Consider the following 14,601-nt stretch of genomic DNA (forward strand, 5'->3'; position numbering starts at 1 on the left):
TCGGATCCGCTGCTGTTGCTGCGGCACACTCACAAAAACAATTTGGGAAAAGTGATTGTTTGAAAATGTCAAACTTGATGTTCAATGAAAATATGATTACTCAAATGATTATATGATTATTTAAACAAGGTAAGTGATTTATTAAACAAAAAAATTTCTTTAAAATTTAATAAGCTTGTAAGAAAATATTTTATGATTGCAACCAGCCACTGATGTATGCCGAAACTTCTACTTTTTTTTTAAAAATCTTCTTTAAAATACATTTTTTTTTAAGTGTAGCTATTGCTGGATGCTAATGTCGCATGTTGCTGGCGGAGATGGCGCAGTGCCATCGAAAACAGTGCCAGCGACAACGCAAAGGCGATCGCGCGTCTGAGCCCGCCGGAAGATTAACGACAATAAACTACTATAGCCCCCCGTGATCCAGAACAATGCCCCCGACCATGGGCAGGAATGGATCGCTCCTACTGTTCGCCGTGCTTTTAATGATCCTGGATGTTTTCCCCTCAGTGAATGCCAATTTGTGGACACGGCACAATAGCAATGCCTATCAGACCAGAAGGCGCTCCGGTCCGAGCAATCGGTGTCCCAAGGTTTGTACCCTACCCATTGGTCAGACAAATTTAAAAAAATAAAATATATGTAATTGTCTTTGATGACTCTCCTATTAACAAAGAAAACCCTTAAGAATATTTAGACTTTGTCTACTAAAACATAACTTTAAAGATTAGTTAGTTAGACGCAGTAAGTTCGCACATAAATACATACATAGCCTAATAGAGGAAAAATTCAAATTAGCAAGAATGTAATTTGCTTAGTCAAATTTAAGTCCCTCATGAAATGAACTAAAAACGGGTTGACATATCTACTAAATCTCCTGCAAACTCCCAAATAATGTTTCTAAGAGAATAATTGCAGTTCGATTGGAAATTGAGGTCACCTTTAGGACATGAAAATTGCTTGAGTAAAGAACAAAACAAATAGAACGGCATACGGTTAAGACTGCATTTGACATTTGGATGCAGGTGCAGCATTGGTAGTACAGGTTCCCGTCCCTGGTCACGTCCCTGGCCTCTCCTAACTGGATCACTTTCTTTGGCAACGCTTTACTTCACTTCACTTCGATTCGATTTCATTCTGAGCACAGCCGCCGGAGGAAAGCATCTCAAACCCAAACTAAAGCTGAAGCTTATAGGCTCATCAATATGCCGGTCACAGTGTGACATATATCAAGCCACTAGCGATGACACCACCTACTTACATATTAAAAATAACCGAGTCTATGTACGTTTGTGGTTTCAGCTGAACTTCGGTAACTCAATTTTATGTTATGTTAGCTATAAAACACATAAATTAATTGTATACTTATATAAATGGAGGTATCCCAAAAATCTATTTCAACCCAATTCTCTTGGAATGTAAATATGATGAACAAATCAATCAACAAATGAAGAACATATAATATTTTGTAAATACTGATACAAACCGGATGTGATGATGTACATACATCATAATATAGAAGTTCCAACCGAATTTGGTAGGAAGAAATTTCTATAAAAGCCCTGATGAAGACACTTAACTTAAAATATTTGCTGTTCTTATAACATCGTGATGAATGTTACTTTTTTGTTTATTGTTCTGAAACATATTTTGTTCCATTAGAAAAAGTCATCTGATGAATAGAGATTTTCGTCTGGGTTTCTACCTTTAATCACAGCAAAATTTAACTGAGATACCCTACCCTCTATCGATTATCGAGCACGTTCCATCTCTAGCGACAAGAATGAATGGGACATTAAAGCGAGGCGCAGAAAGAGCAAGGCAGAAGAAATGGGCTCACACCGATGCCAAAATCAATCACACTTTCTAAGTGGCTCAGACGTTGTCTGCGTCTCGCTGTCATTCCTCCCCGTGGTCCCCTTTCTCCACACCTTTCTTTACCCCTTTTCTCCACCTCTGTCTACATCTCCGTTGGCGGCCACAATTGCACTTTGATGCAGGTGCAGTCACACAAATACAAATACAAATACAAATACAAACACCGAAAAGCGAGCCAAAAGCCAGAAAACAATCAAATAGAATAGACAAAAGACACGCACGTAGAGACTTAGAAAGAGAATAGGAGAGAAAGGGGTGGTAAAGAGGAGTGAAAAGGGGGGCGGCACATGCGGTGCAATGCGCTTTTGAGGCGCATCAATCAGAGGCTGACTTGCGTCTGCTTTTCTCGTCTGCAAGTCGCGTCTTGAAAGACAGCAAAAGAGACGGCAATAGCGTCGCAGAGAGAGACGGCAACAGAGACAGCGACACCGACTCCTCAATGAACTGTCAGTAGTCAATCACGGTGACAGCGCTAACGGCTTTCGTCGTCTGTCGCTTCTTTAACTCTTTCTCTTTCTCCTCCCGAAGTTTGTTTTGTGGTCGCCAAGGCAAACAATGTAAATATCTGCAGCTTTTCAAAGTTGAAAAGGGGAAAACTAGCCAAGCATTTGTGGCCTTAATGTTTATCTAACTTATTTATTTATTAGCTTTGCTTGCAGTCTTTAACTTGTGTATTCAATAACTATTTTCTTGTTACTAGCTATTTATGAGGTTTTGAACTCCCCACCTGTATTTATAAATACTTTAGAAACAAATGGGTAAACATATGTTTATTTACTTATTTATATTTGTATGTTTCGAAAAATAAGTTCATTTCGGCTTAGAAGAGTTTTAAAATCTACTTTCCCCTTGATATTACTGTCTGCATTGGTGCATTTAAAACATATACAAATTTAAAACATAACATAATTGAAGATAAATTTTGAAAAAAAAAATGTCTTAAGAGCTTATACGTAACATAATTAGAAAACTTATTTTGATTCAAGTGACTTTTTTTTTGTTGTGAAACTTTTTCCTGGCATACGTATCGTATGAGTAATTTTTAAAACAAAAAATTCAGACGTGTTAATCTTAATGTTTCTGGATTTCAATTATTTATTATAGGTGGGTGCCATTAAAAACTTTGATTTGGAACGGATGATGGGCTGCTGGCACGTTGTGCAGTATTATGCTTCCACGGAAGAACTGCCGGAATACGCTTGCATGCGTAGTCACTTCTCCTTCTCCAAGGATGATCAACATGTGGGTGCCTGTGATTATTCTATAACCCGATATATACATTTTTGTTTCCCATTTCAAATAGATAACGATGAATTTTAGTTATATATTCGCGGAAGATCCGCTGCGAGAGAAGCTTGTCGGCAATATCACCTGGATGATACCCAAGTTCCAGGAGCCGGGACACTGGCAGCACACGGAGGATATATGTGAGTACAGAGGAAATAGTCGTAGATTATTTATGTTATATTATAGCAGGAGAAGCCTCAAAGTATGCAACACATTTTAGGTTTAGCTTAGCTGAGATTATAATTTAATTGCATACTTTTAGGAACATACATTGAGTGTTTCCTGAAAATTTTTAAGGTTGTAAATTCTTTCTAAAAAATTTACTTAATTACTCAGATTTACCAAGGATTGGGCTAGGCTAGATAGATAGAGATTTGTTTTAAAGGGTTTTTTTGTGTTTGATCTGCTTAAAATGAAATTCGCATTAACATTCCTATTTCATTCCAGATGAGGGCATCTACAATACGTACGTCCTGGATACGGACTACGACAACTGGGGTCTGGTGATGCACTGTGCCGAAAAGAAAAAGCAACCGCGATACCTTTCCGCCCTGCTTTTGGCCCGCAAACCAGCGTTGGCCGACAATGAGATCAGTTTTCTTCGGGGCAAGTTGCCGCAGGACATCGACGCATCCTTTATGTTCGACATCGGTCAGGAGTCTTGCGACAATCTGATGGAATCGAGTCGGGACGATCCGCTGGCCTATGTCCTAAATGGCCGCCAGAATGCCAAGGAGATATTTAAGATTGTCAATAAGCTGTGACATATATGTATTTATTACAAAAATGCATCTTGCTCTTAAGTAAGATCCTTTCAAATAAGTGTTTGAAGTCTATAATATATAATCTTTTATCAATACATATTCTGCTTTATTAAACTTAAATATACTGATGTGTGTTACATCGCAAATATGATACACACTCACAGTAAAGTTTAACTTATAACCTTTTAACTGCTCATTTTTTTAATAGAAAACTAATTTTCAATAAAAAATCTAAATTTCGCGCCAATTATAATGATTAAAATAATACATATCGATTTATGAGATAATTATTATCGATGCTTCAAATAAAAACACGAACGGAAACAGCTGACTTGCTAGAGTGCTGTAAAATTTCCGAAAGCAAAGCTTTCAGTGTTCTGCAATTCAAAAATGGATAAGCTGGATCTGGTCGGGGTTGCCTGCGCCTTGCGGCTGCAATTGTTGGTGCTGAAGCTATTAAAGCGAAGAAAAGAACAATTGAGGTAAGTTGATTGACACAGTGCTGTACGATAATATATGGGAAATTCTCAGCAGTGTCAATTAAAACCAAAGTGGGCGCTCTAGTCCAACCAGTGTTGCAAAGAACGGAAATCTGACTGGGCGATGTATCGCATAGTGATGGTGCGATAGGCAATAACCAGGCACTGCATATCGATTGGCGCGATTGCATACCTGGTACGTCTTCGCTACAATATTTGCCTTTACCGGTTCTGCTGCATTGCAAACGTCAATCAATTCGCGTAATTATTAACAATTTAGGTGAGTGTTGGCCACTGGAAGACAATCACAGCGGGAATAATGCAAAAAGACGAGCAAGTGTGCGTGGATTGCGCTCCTCGGTGAATAGGCGTGCGTGTGTGCTCGTCCCTGTGTGTGTGTGTGTGTGTGTAGGCCCCTGTATATGTGTCTCTTTTTTTCTCAATTTCCACAGTGTGCTTCTTCTTACTGCTCGGCACATTTTGTATGAGCGCTTGTCAAAATACGATTATAAAAATTTCATTTTTCCCGATTCGAAACGGCGTGATCACCCAAACAACTAGAAATAGTCGAAGAGAAATCTAAAACATTAAAATAAAAACACGCAAACCTGTCAATAAAAAAAGGAGCGGAAAAAGAGAGTGTGTGTGAAAGTGTGTGCAAGCAACAAGAAGCGGAGGCAAAAGAAAAAAAAAAAAACCAAAGAAAAACTTTCGTTAAGTTTGCGTTCCATGGTATTTCAACAATAAATTCCGCTCGCCAGGCCAAATTACGCAAAATAATCCCCTTAATGTATGTAATAGTGCGTGAGCATTTGCCCCAGTCTGTGTGTGTGTGTGCGCCCCTGTCCGTGTGTGTGTGTGTGACATGTGCATAATTGTATGCGTGTGCAGGATAATTTGTCAGAAAAAAAAAGTTGCAATTCCTTTCGATTATTTTGCAGCAAAATGAGCAGCTCCGAGGAAGTCTCCTGGGTCACCTGGTTCTGTGGACTTCGTGGCAATGAGTTCTTCTGCGAGGTGAGATATTACCCACCATATTTCCCCCGATTTTCTATATTGGCGTTATCTAAGCGCGCGCTATAAGTGCAACAATTGCAAAGTGCAGCCCTGAGCTGCGGCTGTAAATATATATATATATGTGTGTGTGTGTGTGTGTGCCGCAAGGTGGGGCAATATTGTGCCCAACTGTACACACACATACACCAGATACACCATATATATATAAAGATATATATTCCATGAACAGATCTAATTTCCCTATATATATATTCCAGGTGGACGAAGACTACATACAGGATAAATTCAATTTAACTGGTTTAAATGAGCAGGTGCCTAACTATCGCCAGGCCTTGGACATGATCTTGGATCTGGAGCCGGGTAAGTGGTCTCCCTCTATAAATCCAATTATCCAGCTTATATATTGTCTGATCCCCAGAGGACGAGCTCGAGGACAATCCCCTGCAGTCCGACATGACCGAGCAGGCCGCCGAGATGCTCTACGGCCTCATACACGCTAGATATATACTAACAAATCGCGGCATCGCTCAAATGATCGAGAAATATCAAACTGGCGATTTCGGACACTGCCCACGTGTCTACTGCGAAAGTCAGCCCATGCTGCCCTTAGGTGCGTAAAGGGATCCTTAAAGTAACCGTCATATTTAAAGTATCGCAAGTAGAACAAATCTGCCTTCAATTTCGCTTTCCTATGTAACAAATCCTTGAAAAACTAAATTTCATTCAAATTTAAGGCTTTTCAAAGTAAAATATTTCTTCTGCTTGATATAAATTATTTTACTGATATAACAGATCATTTAAGAACCTGTGCAAAGTAAAAAAAAAACATTATCCGTAAGCTGCCCACGTAAAATGTAAGCTCTACTTAGAGATAATTTAAATCCCTAAAGAACAGATCTTTGAAGTTCCAACAGTTCCATCCCCAGAATGACAGAGCGGTACAAAAGCTTCCTTGTTCATAAGATCCTTGATTGAGCCCATCAAACTTAAGCCATAAACATGTACTAAAGCTTTTTCTATTCGCCGAGTAACAGATCCTCAAGGGACCTGCAAAACCTATCCCAAATTATAGGATATGATCGCCTTCATTTTTAAAACATAAACTGAAAACCTATTTAAGCATTACAGATCCGTTTAAAATCTTTCGAAGTCGAACCTAATGGTTCGTTATTCATTAACATTTATCAATAACGCTATCCATATACAAAATCTTTTTGTCACACGGCTTCTAACTAAATGTCGTTATATTTTCCATCCATATCCATTAGATTTTGATTCATAGAAGGACTTATGTCAATATTAATAACAATTATGAACCTATACTTAAAAAAAATGCCTAAAATCTAAAATCCGTCAGCATAAATTTCCCCTTAAAAATTGATTTTACCGCGGCCCCCTACGAGAAACGGATGATAAATCGTAATCCAAACATAAGCACTTCTATTTCTCGTATTTCTTGAAAATGTGCGTTGTCAACATCATTAAATTACTTAACTTTATCTAACGAAGAAGGAGATTCAATTTCAAAGAATTCGATAGATTGCAATACAATCAATCCCCTCGCTTGTGTTTGGTTAAGCCAGACGGGTGTGAAAATGATCGGAATAATAAACATTGTACTTGTATTTGTTCATAACCAACTATTGCATGATTGTGATCCTTCTTTTCTAATCTTCTAATATACAATTCAAAAAATGGTACTTTAAAGTTGTTAAAGTTATTAACTTGATCCATACATATCTGCAAGACGCAACTCAGTGACTCCTAATAATATGATATTCTGATGTTTCTCAGGTCTGTCGGACATCCCCGGCGAGGCAATGGTAAAAACCTATTGCCCCAAGTGCATTGACGTGTACACACCCAAATCGTCGCGCCACCACCACACCGATGGCGCCTATTTTGGCACTGGATTTCCACACATGCTCTTCATGGTGCATCCCGAGTATCGTCCCAAGCGTCCTACTAATCAGTTTGTTCCAAGGTGACTTTTTGAATACATTTTCCTCGATATACTTATACTCAACATCATTTTATACCTTCTATGTTTGCGAATATCCAACACGAATCCTGCAACTTTAACTACAAACAGGCTGTATGGCTTTAAAATACACAGCTTAGCTTATCAAATTCAGCTGCAGGCAGCAGCCAATTTTAAAATGCCACTACGAGCGGTAAATTTAAAACTTATAAACTAGCTATAGTCTTTACCCTTTATACCCCCACTCTCTCATCTTTTTTGTTGTATATTATTTTGAATCTAAAAATCTATATATTGACTAAAAACGCCACCTAAGAATCATTCAACTAAGCATATATATATATATATATATATATATTATATCTTTTTTTATTTGTTTTCTCTCCCCACACATACAAAACCACCAAACCAACCACCACCACCACAAATACCAAATCAATCCACAAAATCCGATCGACAACCTGAACTTGAATATGATACTGAATCTGAACGTGTCTCTGCCTGTCTGAAAAAAAAAACCTATCGATCTACAATCGATCGTTCCAATCGATCGATTCTTAACATTGTGTGTAGAAAAACTAATTCAATAATACCACCAACAACAAAAAACAACTACAACAACACAAACACATACGCACGAACACAACAAAAACAAAAATAATCCATACTGCATGTAAACCAAACAAAAAATCGAAACGATAGTTTACAACGGGAAGACCGATAGACAGCAACACACAACAACCACAACAACAACAACAACCACACTGAGAGACAGAGAAGCGAGACGGAGAGAGAGACAACTGTATTGAGGTTTTTGAGCGCCAGGAGCAAAGAATCATTTATACAAATATAAAAACTAAAAAAAAAAAACAAAACAAAAACAAACTGCGTTTATATTTAAAAACTTAAAAAAAAAGAACAAAATTCAACATTAAACAGAAAAATTGTATTACAAAACGAAATAGAAGAAAGGATAAACCCACACACACCTTTTCATTTAGCACATTCAAAAAAGTCCATGAGGAAACCTTATGCGATATTAGTTTTTATTTACTTCACTTCAATTTTTTTCTTCTAAACTAAATAAAAACATTCAAAAACATATGTATTATGTTAGCTTTTAGTATTACATAGAGCAGGAAATCCTTAAGATTGATTTTTAAGTTCAAGGACTATACCATTCATAACTCTCATAAAAACACACAAACACTCACACATTACACACATGCATATATATATATTATTTGCTTTAGTCAATTAACCGATTTTTGTGTTTTTATAATCGTTCGTTTCGTCACCTTTGATGTATGTATGTTTTTTGTGTGGCATTTTACAACACTGGCAGTGCAACACTTGACCAAAAAAAAATATAAAAAAAAAAAACAAGAAACAAACAAACAAAAGAGACTCGAATTAGACAGAGAAGAGAGAGTGTGTGAGAGAAAGAGAGAGATATAGGAAGAGGAGAAAGTAATTTAACGTAGAAAAAACAACGATATAAGCAACGTAGTACTTCCAAATAATAAAAAAAACAACATAACGATCAGCATTTACATATGTAAACGACAACGCTAATGATACCCTGTATAAATCCCATAGCAGCCAATAACGCCTGCGAATAAGCCGAAGATCCCCAAGCCAGCGGCGGGCAAGAATTAAGGATAACCCAGCTCCCTCAAGAAGAAACCGAAATAAGAGAAACTACATCCAATACAGTCATCCACATCCACTCACTTAAACAAACGCACACACACACACACACACATAACCCCAAAACACACACAGAACGAAGAGAAGAGTAGAAGCAGAAAAGCAACCGCTTGGAAAATAAGGATGTGGATGAGGAAGAGAGACGGCAGGCAGCGCCCACGCAACGAACCGAATGAATAAACAAGAAGCCCCAAAAAAGCACACACACACACACTCAACTCAGCCACACTCACACTCATGAGCATGCACGGACAAGCAGGGAAAAGGACCTCGCGCTGCATACTTTTCCCTTGTGTACACACTGTAATAAAACCAAGAGTAACGGCAAGTGTTGCCTTACCGTTCACAGAAGCAATAAAAATCGTGTGACAGTGTTCAACAATCAATCAAAAACGCAAAGAATACGAAAGATAAATAAATAGAGAAGCCAGCTTTTAAAATTGATTGCAGATTGTGTGTGTTCAGTAAAATTACAAAAAAAAAAAAAAAAAAAAAAAAAACATGGCTTCGGCTATGTTTCAGTTGTAGCGGCATTAACCGGTATAGTTTAGTTTTTTAAGGTTCCAATTAGGAATCGTTTCCATATTAATTCTACTGAATTTTTCCCTCCCCTTTGTTTTTTTTTTTTTTTTAGTTCCTTAATTCTAAACGTATTGTATGTAGTTGCAACAGCATTTCACAATTGTAATAATGTAGAATTGCATTTCTTCTGCCAAAACGAATTAATTCAATTTGTTTTTTTATGTTGTTAAGATCAATATGAATATTTGCGGAAATTATGAGAACGCAAAACAAAACAAAAACACAAACAATAAAACGAGAAGTGAAGAACGTTTTTTAAGAAAATTAGAAATAAAGTATAAATATATATATATGGAAATCTATATAGAGATCGATAGAAAGGCCGAGGACCGTTGATAAGTTAATCTGAAAGTGTGCAGAAAACTGTTTACAATTAATAAATGAGAAAATAAAACTAAACAAGAAATGAAAATAATGGAGAACAAAAGTAATAATAACAAAAACTAAAATAAAACGAAACTGATATTTAATATAAAACGCAGTCTATCATTTCGCCACTCCGAATCAGAGTTATTCCCTTACATTAAATATATCACGATCAATTACAGGTACAGTCAAAATAACATCAAAGAAAGCATTTTTAGTTAATTTGATATATGTTAACTCCTGATTAATAGGACATTACGTTTTAAAAAGATGGTTTTAGTAAAAATACGCCTTGACTATACTTGCTAAACCCTTAAGTATAGTCATATATCATACAAAATAGCAGAACCTTTGCTTTTCTAATTTTATTGATTTAATTTAGAATAGAAAGGTGCTTCAAAATTAACTTACTATAAGCATTTGTGGTAAATGTATTTCTGTTGAACTTACGTTGATCTTTATAATTTAATTCATATGAATGTTTGCTATTATTTTGACAGTAGTTGTTTAGTGTCATGTAGGTCACTTGCGCGTCACCGCTGTGTTTAATGTTCCATGTGCCCTCGCTACAGGGTATTTTCGCATACCTTTTTAATTTGATTTCACTTTTCCATATGCTTATGCTTGGCACCCCTCAAGGACTACATTGCACTCTGTCAGGAGATTCTGAGTCGCCCCGATCCCGAGGCCGAGGCCGAGTGATCGTCGTTGTGCGTAGAGCCCTCCCCATTTTCACAGACGAACTTCTTTCACTTGATCAAATATCTTATTTATGGAGAAATTATGTTCAAATATTTTTATAAAAACGAAATTGAAAATTCTTTTTTTTTTTTTACAGATAGTTTTGAAATTGTTATCAGTAAAGAAAATTTGAAATATAATTTCTTAAGAATTTTAATGAGCTCAGCTAGTTTTTTAGTTTTATGTATGAGTTGTAAAAAGGGTTTTTCAAAAATACGTGTTTTCTAAAGAAGTAACTTTAAACACCTTTTTTATAAAATAGGTTGAAAGGTTTAGTTATATTTACAGTGAAGTTAGAGGAGTTCTGCTGAAAATGTTTCTCTATCGATCATCCTGAATTAACCCACAACGACGATACACTGCTAAATAAAATCGGCTGTGACACAAGCTGACTGCTGCAGAATTCGCCTGTCCTAATTTATATATCCCACAAAATCCTACGCTTAGCTGGCCGACCCGAATGCAAATGTGAAACGAATACAACAAATAAATATTCTAAGATTATACATTATTGGCTTATTTTTATTATTAACCATAAATGGGTCTGAACATGCACCTCACTCGCCATATATACGCCTACCAATGTACACTATGTTTGGCACTGCTTGCTTTTCCATCTCCATGGACAACACAATAACACTCTATTACTGGCACTCCCCGCAAAAATACATTAATATGGGTCTTCGAGAAAACTCGAGAGATTAAACAAAAATAACCATTTACATTTTTATTCAGCAAAAAACGGACGGATTGCAAAATTTTGAAATACAGTTTTTGTAGCATACTTTGCGGTACTTTTTTAAGCAAATTCGAATCTCTCATTTTCTTTTCTACAAAAATCTGTATATGAAAACAAAATAAATTTAACTAAATCCTATTCCTCAAACTTTAAGCTAGTTTTAAAAAAAGAAAATATTCACTATACGTGCTACTCAAGTTACAAATTTAAAGTCTTTTTTTAATCTCTTGAGAATTCAGGAGTACACCATAAAATTAAAAAAAAATTAGCGTTTCAATTATAGCACACAGAGACGCAGAGACACACACATAATGAAGATGACTAAGAAGAGGTTTCGAAGGACATACATATCACCCCGGATTTTTATTGGGATATGTATACCATCAATTACGTTTTTTTCATCCTTCAGATAGCTTTCCCGTTGGCCCTGCCAACTCATTTGGTATAATACACTCAAGGTTCAGTCAACATCCTGCAGCCATTCCATACCATTATCAACCTCCTTTACTGTTTTCCAATTTTAAAATAAGATTGGCGGAGTGGCTATTGGCGCTATTTCACTTATACCTAAATAAAACTATGAAGTCATATATTAAAACAGAAATAATAATGAAACAGAAATTTATATTGAAATTGAATTTTTAAAATTGAAATCAAGCGTTAAAAAAAAACCTAAGCCTTAGCTCTACACTATTTTCTAAAAAAAAAAAAGTGAAATGGCATTAATTTTGATTCTGCCGAAATGAAACCATGGGGGAATTTAAACCCATTTACTCCTACAATTGATTGAAATGATATTGATGTGTGTGTTTCTTCTTTCTCTTCCGCTTTCTTTTTCTACTTTCTCCTTTTCCATATTTTGCCTTGTGTGTGTGTTATTTTATTTTTTTTTTTTAATTTAATACGATCTGATCCGTTTCGATAATGGTAATTCGCTGATCCGTGCAGCAACGTGGTCAGCCGCCCAAGGACGAAGAGCCTGAGAATAATGCCGATACGGTTCCCAAGCGCCTCTAAGCGCAAGCAGTGCAGCCAAGCAGTCCAGCAGCCGATACACACCCACACATAGAAACTTGAATACAAATACAAATACACACACACACACAGGCCAGGCCACACTGAGGAAAACAATTTTGGAGAAACGAGCGAGAATATGTTTACGATATGACCCAGATAGACAGGAAGGACCAACATCAAAATCTTCAACGCTGGATTCAAAAGCTGAAGAGCCATTATTCACACATACAGAAACGAAACACACACACAGTCAGCTCCTGTTTGAAAAATAAGAAAAGAAAATAGGATCAGGTGCAGTGCGGCCAGAGCTTTTGCGGAAAAGGTAAAAAGTAATCTAATAATAAAAAAAAACTTATTCAGTATAAATATACTTTTTTTTTTTTGCCACGAAATAATTGTGCAAACAACTGATTTTGCTGTACAATTTTTTTCAAATATTTAAAGATCTTTAATACCAATTTTAATATTTCCAATAAATACCAAAAAAGTGAAGAAAAACAATAACGTATTGAAATACTTTTGAGTAAAGAGTTTACAAACTTACAACTCTTATTCTTTCTGACTTTTATTAGATTACTTTTTGCCTAAATAAGATATGCGTTTTAACCTAAAGCTCAGATGGCACTGATCAAGTGTATTCAACTTTATTCTTTGCATTTTATTTACTAAGTGAAATGAGAGGGGCTAAACCGATTTAGAAATAGTTTTTTTTTTAAATATTTAGTCAAGTGGCCGGATTCCCACCTCTGTTCCTCATTTCTTCCCACAAAAACCCAATCCGAAACAATTCCTATTCCTAGGCTATTTGCTTCTTCTTCAAAGCGTACTACTTCAAAAACTTGGAAATATTGAAAGCTGAAAGCAGAAAACCTACAACAGCAACAACAACAGTAAAAACCAAAACTGAACGTGACCCGAATTCGAATTTTCGGTGTTCCCTTTTTCGAAATACGAGAGTGCATATACTTATATAGAAATACATATACATATAACATATAAACAATATACCGTTAGCTTATTTATATATGTACACACATACACATCCAGACCTGTTCCCAAATTCGAATTGAGTTTAAATTGAACGAATACGGAATTTCAGATATTTCCACTCATCCAAAGAGCCCAGAAATTTAAAAGTTATGCGGCGGGGTGAAATTTCAGCTCTTCCGAATTCGTTAAATTCAAGATCGAATGCGAAAACGAGAACAGAACTGATATTTAAAACAAAAACAGAAACCAACAAAATATTTTATGTATTTTTTTAATGTATTTAAGAATAATTAAGATTAAAACAAAAAAAGAATGAGGAAGCAGTTGGCGTAAGAAGATAATACCGTTATCGCAGGAATTATATAGAAAAACAAAGATAAGGTTGATATGATGCGCAAGGAAATGATGATGAATTTCGATGCCAGCGAATGAAGAAAAAACAATAAAGATAATGAAAACCGAAAAAAGCTTTTATTTATGTGGAAAATTTATTAAATAGAAAATTTTAGAGGTCGATGTTTAGAAATCAGAGCCGATTTTAAACCTCACTGGTAAGTTTATATAATTTAAAAAAAATCCTATAACATATTTTTAAAATTATTTTCTACATTTTAGAAGTTATTCTTATTTTTTTGGTTTTTTGCCCTAGACTTAAGAAAGGAAATGCCATTCATTTTAGAAAAATTTACCATAAAATTAGGGTAAATTTTATTGGAGTGTGATTTTTTCGTTTTATTTACTTTTTGTTTTTTAATTTATTAACAATTTTCTGAAATTTACCGTCAGCAACGTTATTTAATATTTGACCAAGAAATTTTTTTTTAAAACACTTTCGAGTTTAAGTTAAAAGCACTGATTATTTCACAAGAAAATTATCGAAAAGTGTTTTTTTTATAAAAATTTATAACAAACTAAGACCTCGAGTTTTTCATTTCGATTTATGTATGTGAAGTTTTTTATTTAACCAAATAAAAAAAATAGTAGAGACCGACAAAGTTATTTTGTATCTGGAAAAAGACCCGATTGCACCCAAATGTTAAAACAAATTAC

General features: G+C 35.6%; 2 protein-coding genes across 6 annotated transcripts; both read left to right on the plus strand.

The window, feature by feature from the left end:
* The first annotated feature begins 319 nt into the window (after positions 1-319).
* On the plus strand, positions 320-4,024 carry LOC108137604. Its single transcript, XM_017259379.2, has 4 exons — positions 320-593; positions 2,983-3,120; positions 3,182-3,305; positions 3,613-4,024. The coding sequence occupies exons 1-4, from the start codon at positions 432-434 to the stop codon at positions 3,927-3,929; spliced, it is 741 nt and encodes a 246-aa protein (XP_017114868.1). The 5' UTR covers positions 320-431; the 3' UTR covers positions 3,930-4,024.
* A 547-nt stretch (positions 4,025-4,571) lies between these two features.
* Positions 4,572-14,010, plus strand: LOC108137633 (casein kinase II subunit beta). Of its 5 annotated transcripts, none has more exons than XM_017259421.2 (7): positions 4,572-4,688; positions 5,350-5,425; positions 5,683-5,785; positions 5,844-6,035; positions 7,220-7,409; positions 7,518-7,599; positions 12,493-14,010. In XM_017259421.2, the coding sequence occupies exons 2-7, from the start codon at positions 5,354-5,356 to the stop codon at positions 12,559-12,561; spliced, it is 708 nt and encodes a 235-aa protein (XP_017114910.1). In that variant the 5' UTR covers positions 4,572-4,688; positions 5,350-5,353; the 3' UTR covers positions 12,562-14,010. The 5 variants fall into 5 exon arrangements, with proteins under 5 accessions (XP_017114910.1, XP_017114911.1, XP_017114915.1 ...); XM_017259422.2 differs by lacking the exon at positions 4,572-4,688 and adding an exon at positions 4,897-5,198; XM_017259426.2 differs by lacking the exons at positions 4,572-4,688; positions 12,493-14,010 and adding an exon at positions 7,980-9,560.
* The last annotated feature ends 591 nt before the right edge of the window (positions 14,011-14,601 follow it).

This window comes from Drosophila elegans, unplaced genomic scaffold (assembly GCF_018152505.1).
Source record: "Drosophila elegans isolate 14027-0461.03 unplaced genomic scaffold, ASM1815250v1 contig_149, whole genome shotgun sequence".
Taxonomy (NCBI): Eukaryota; Metazoa; Arthropoda; class Insecta; order Diptera; family Drosophilidae; genus Drosophila; species Drosophila elegans.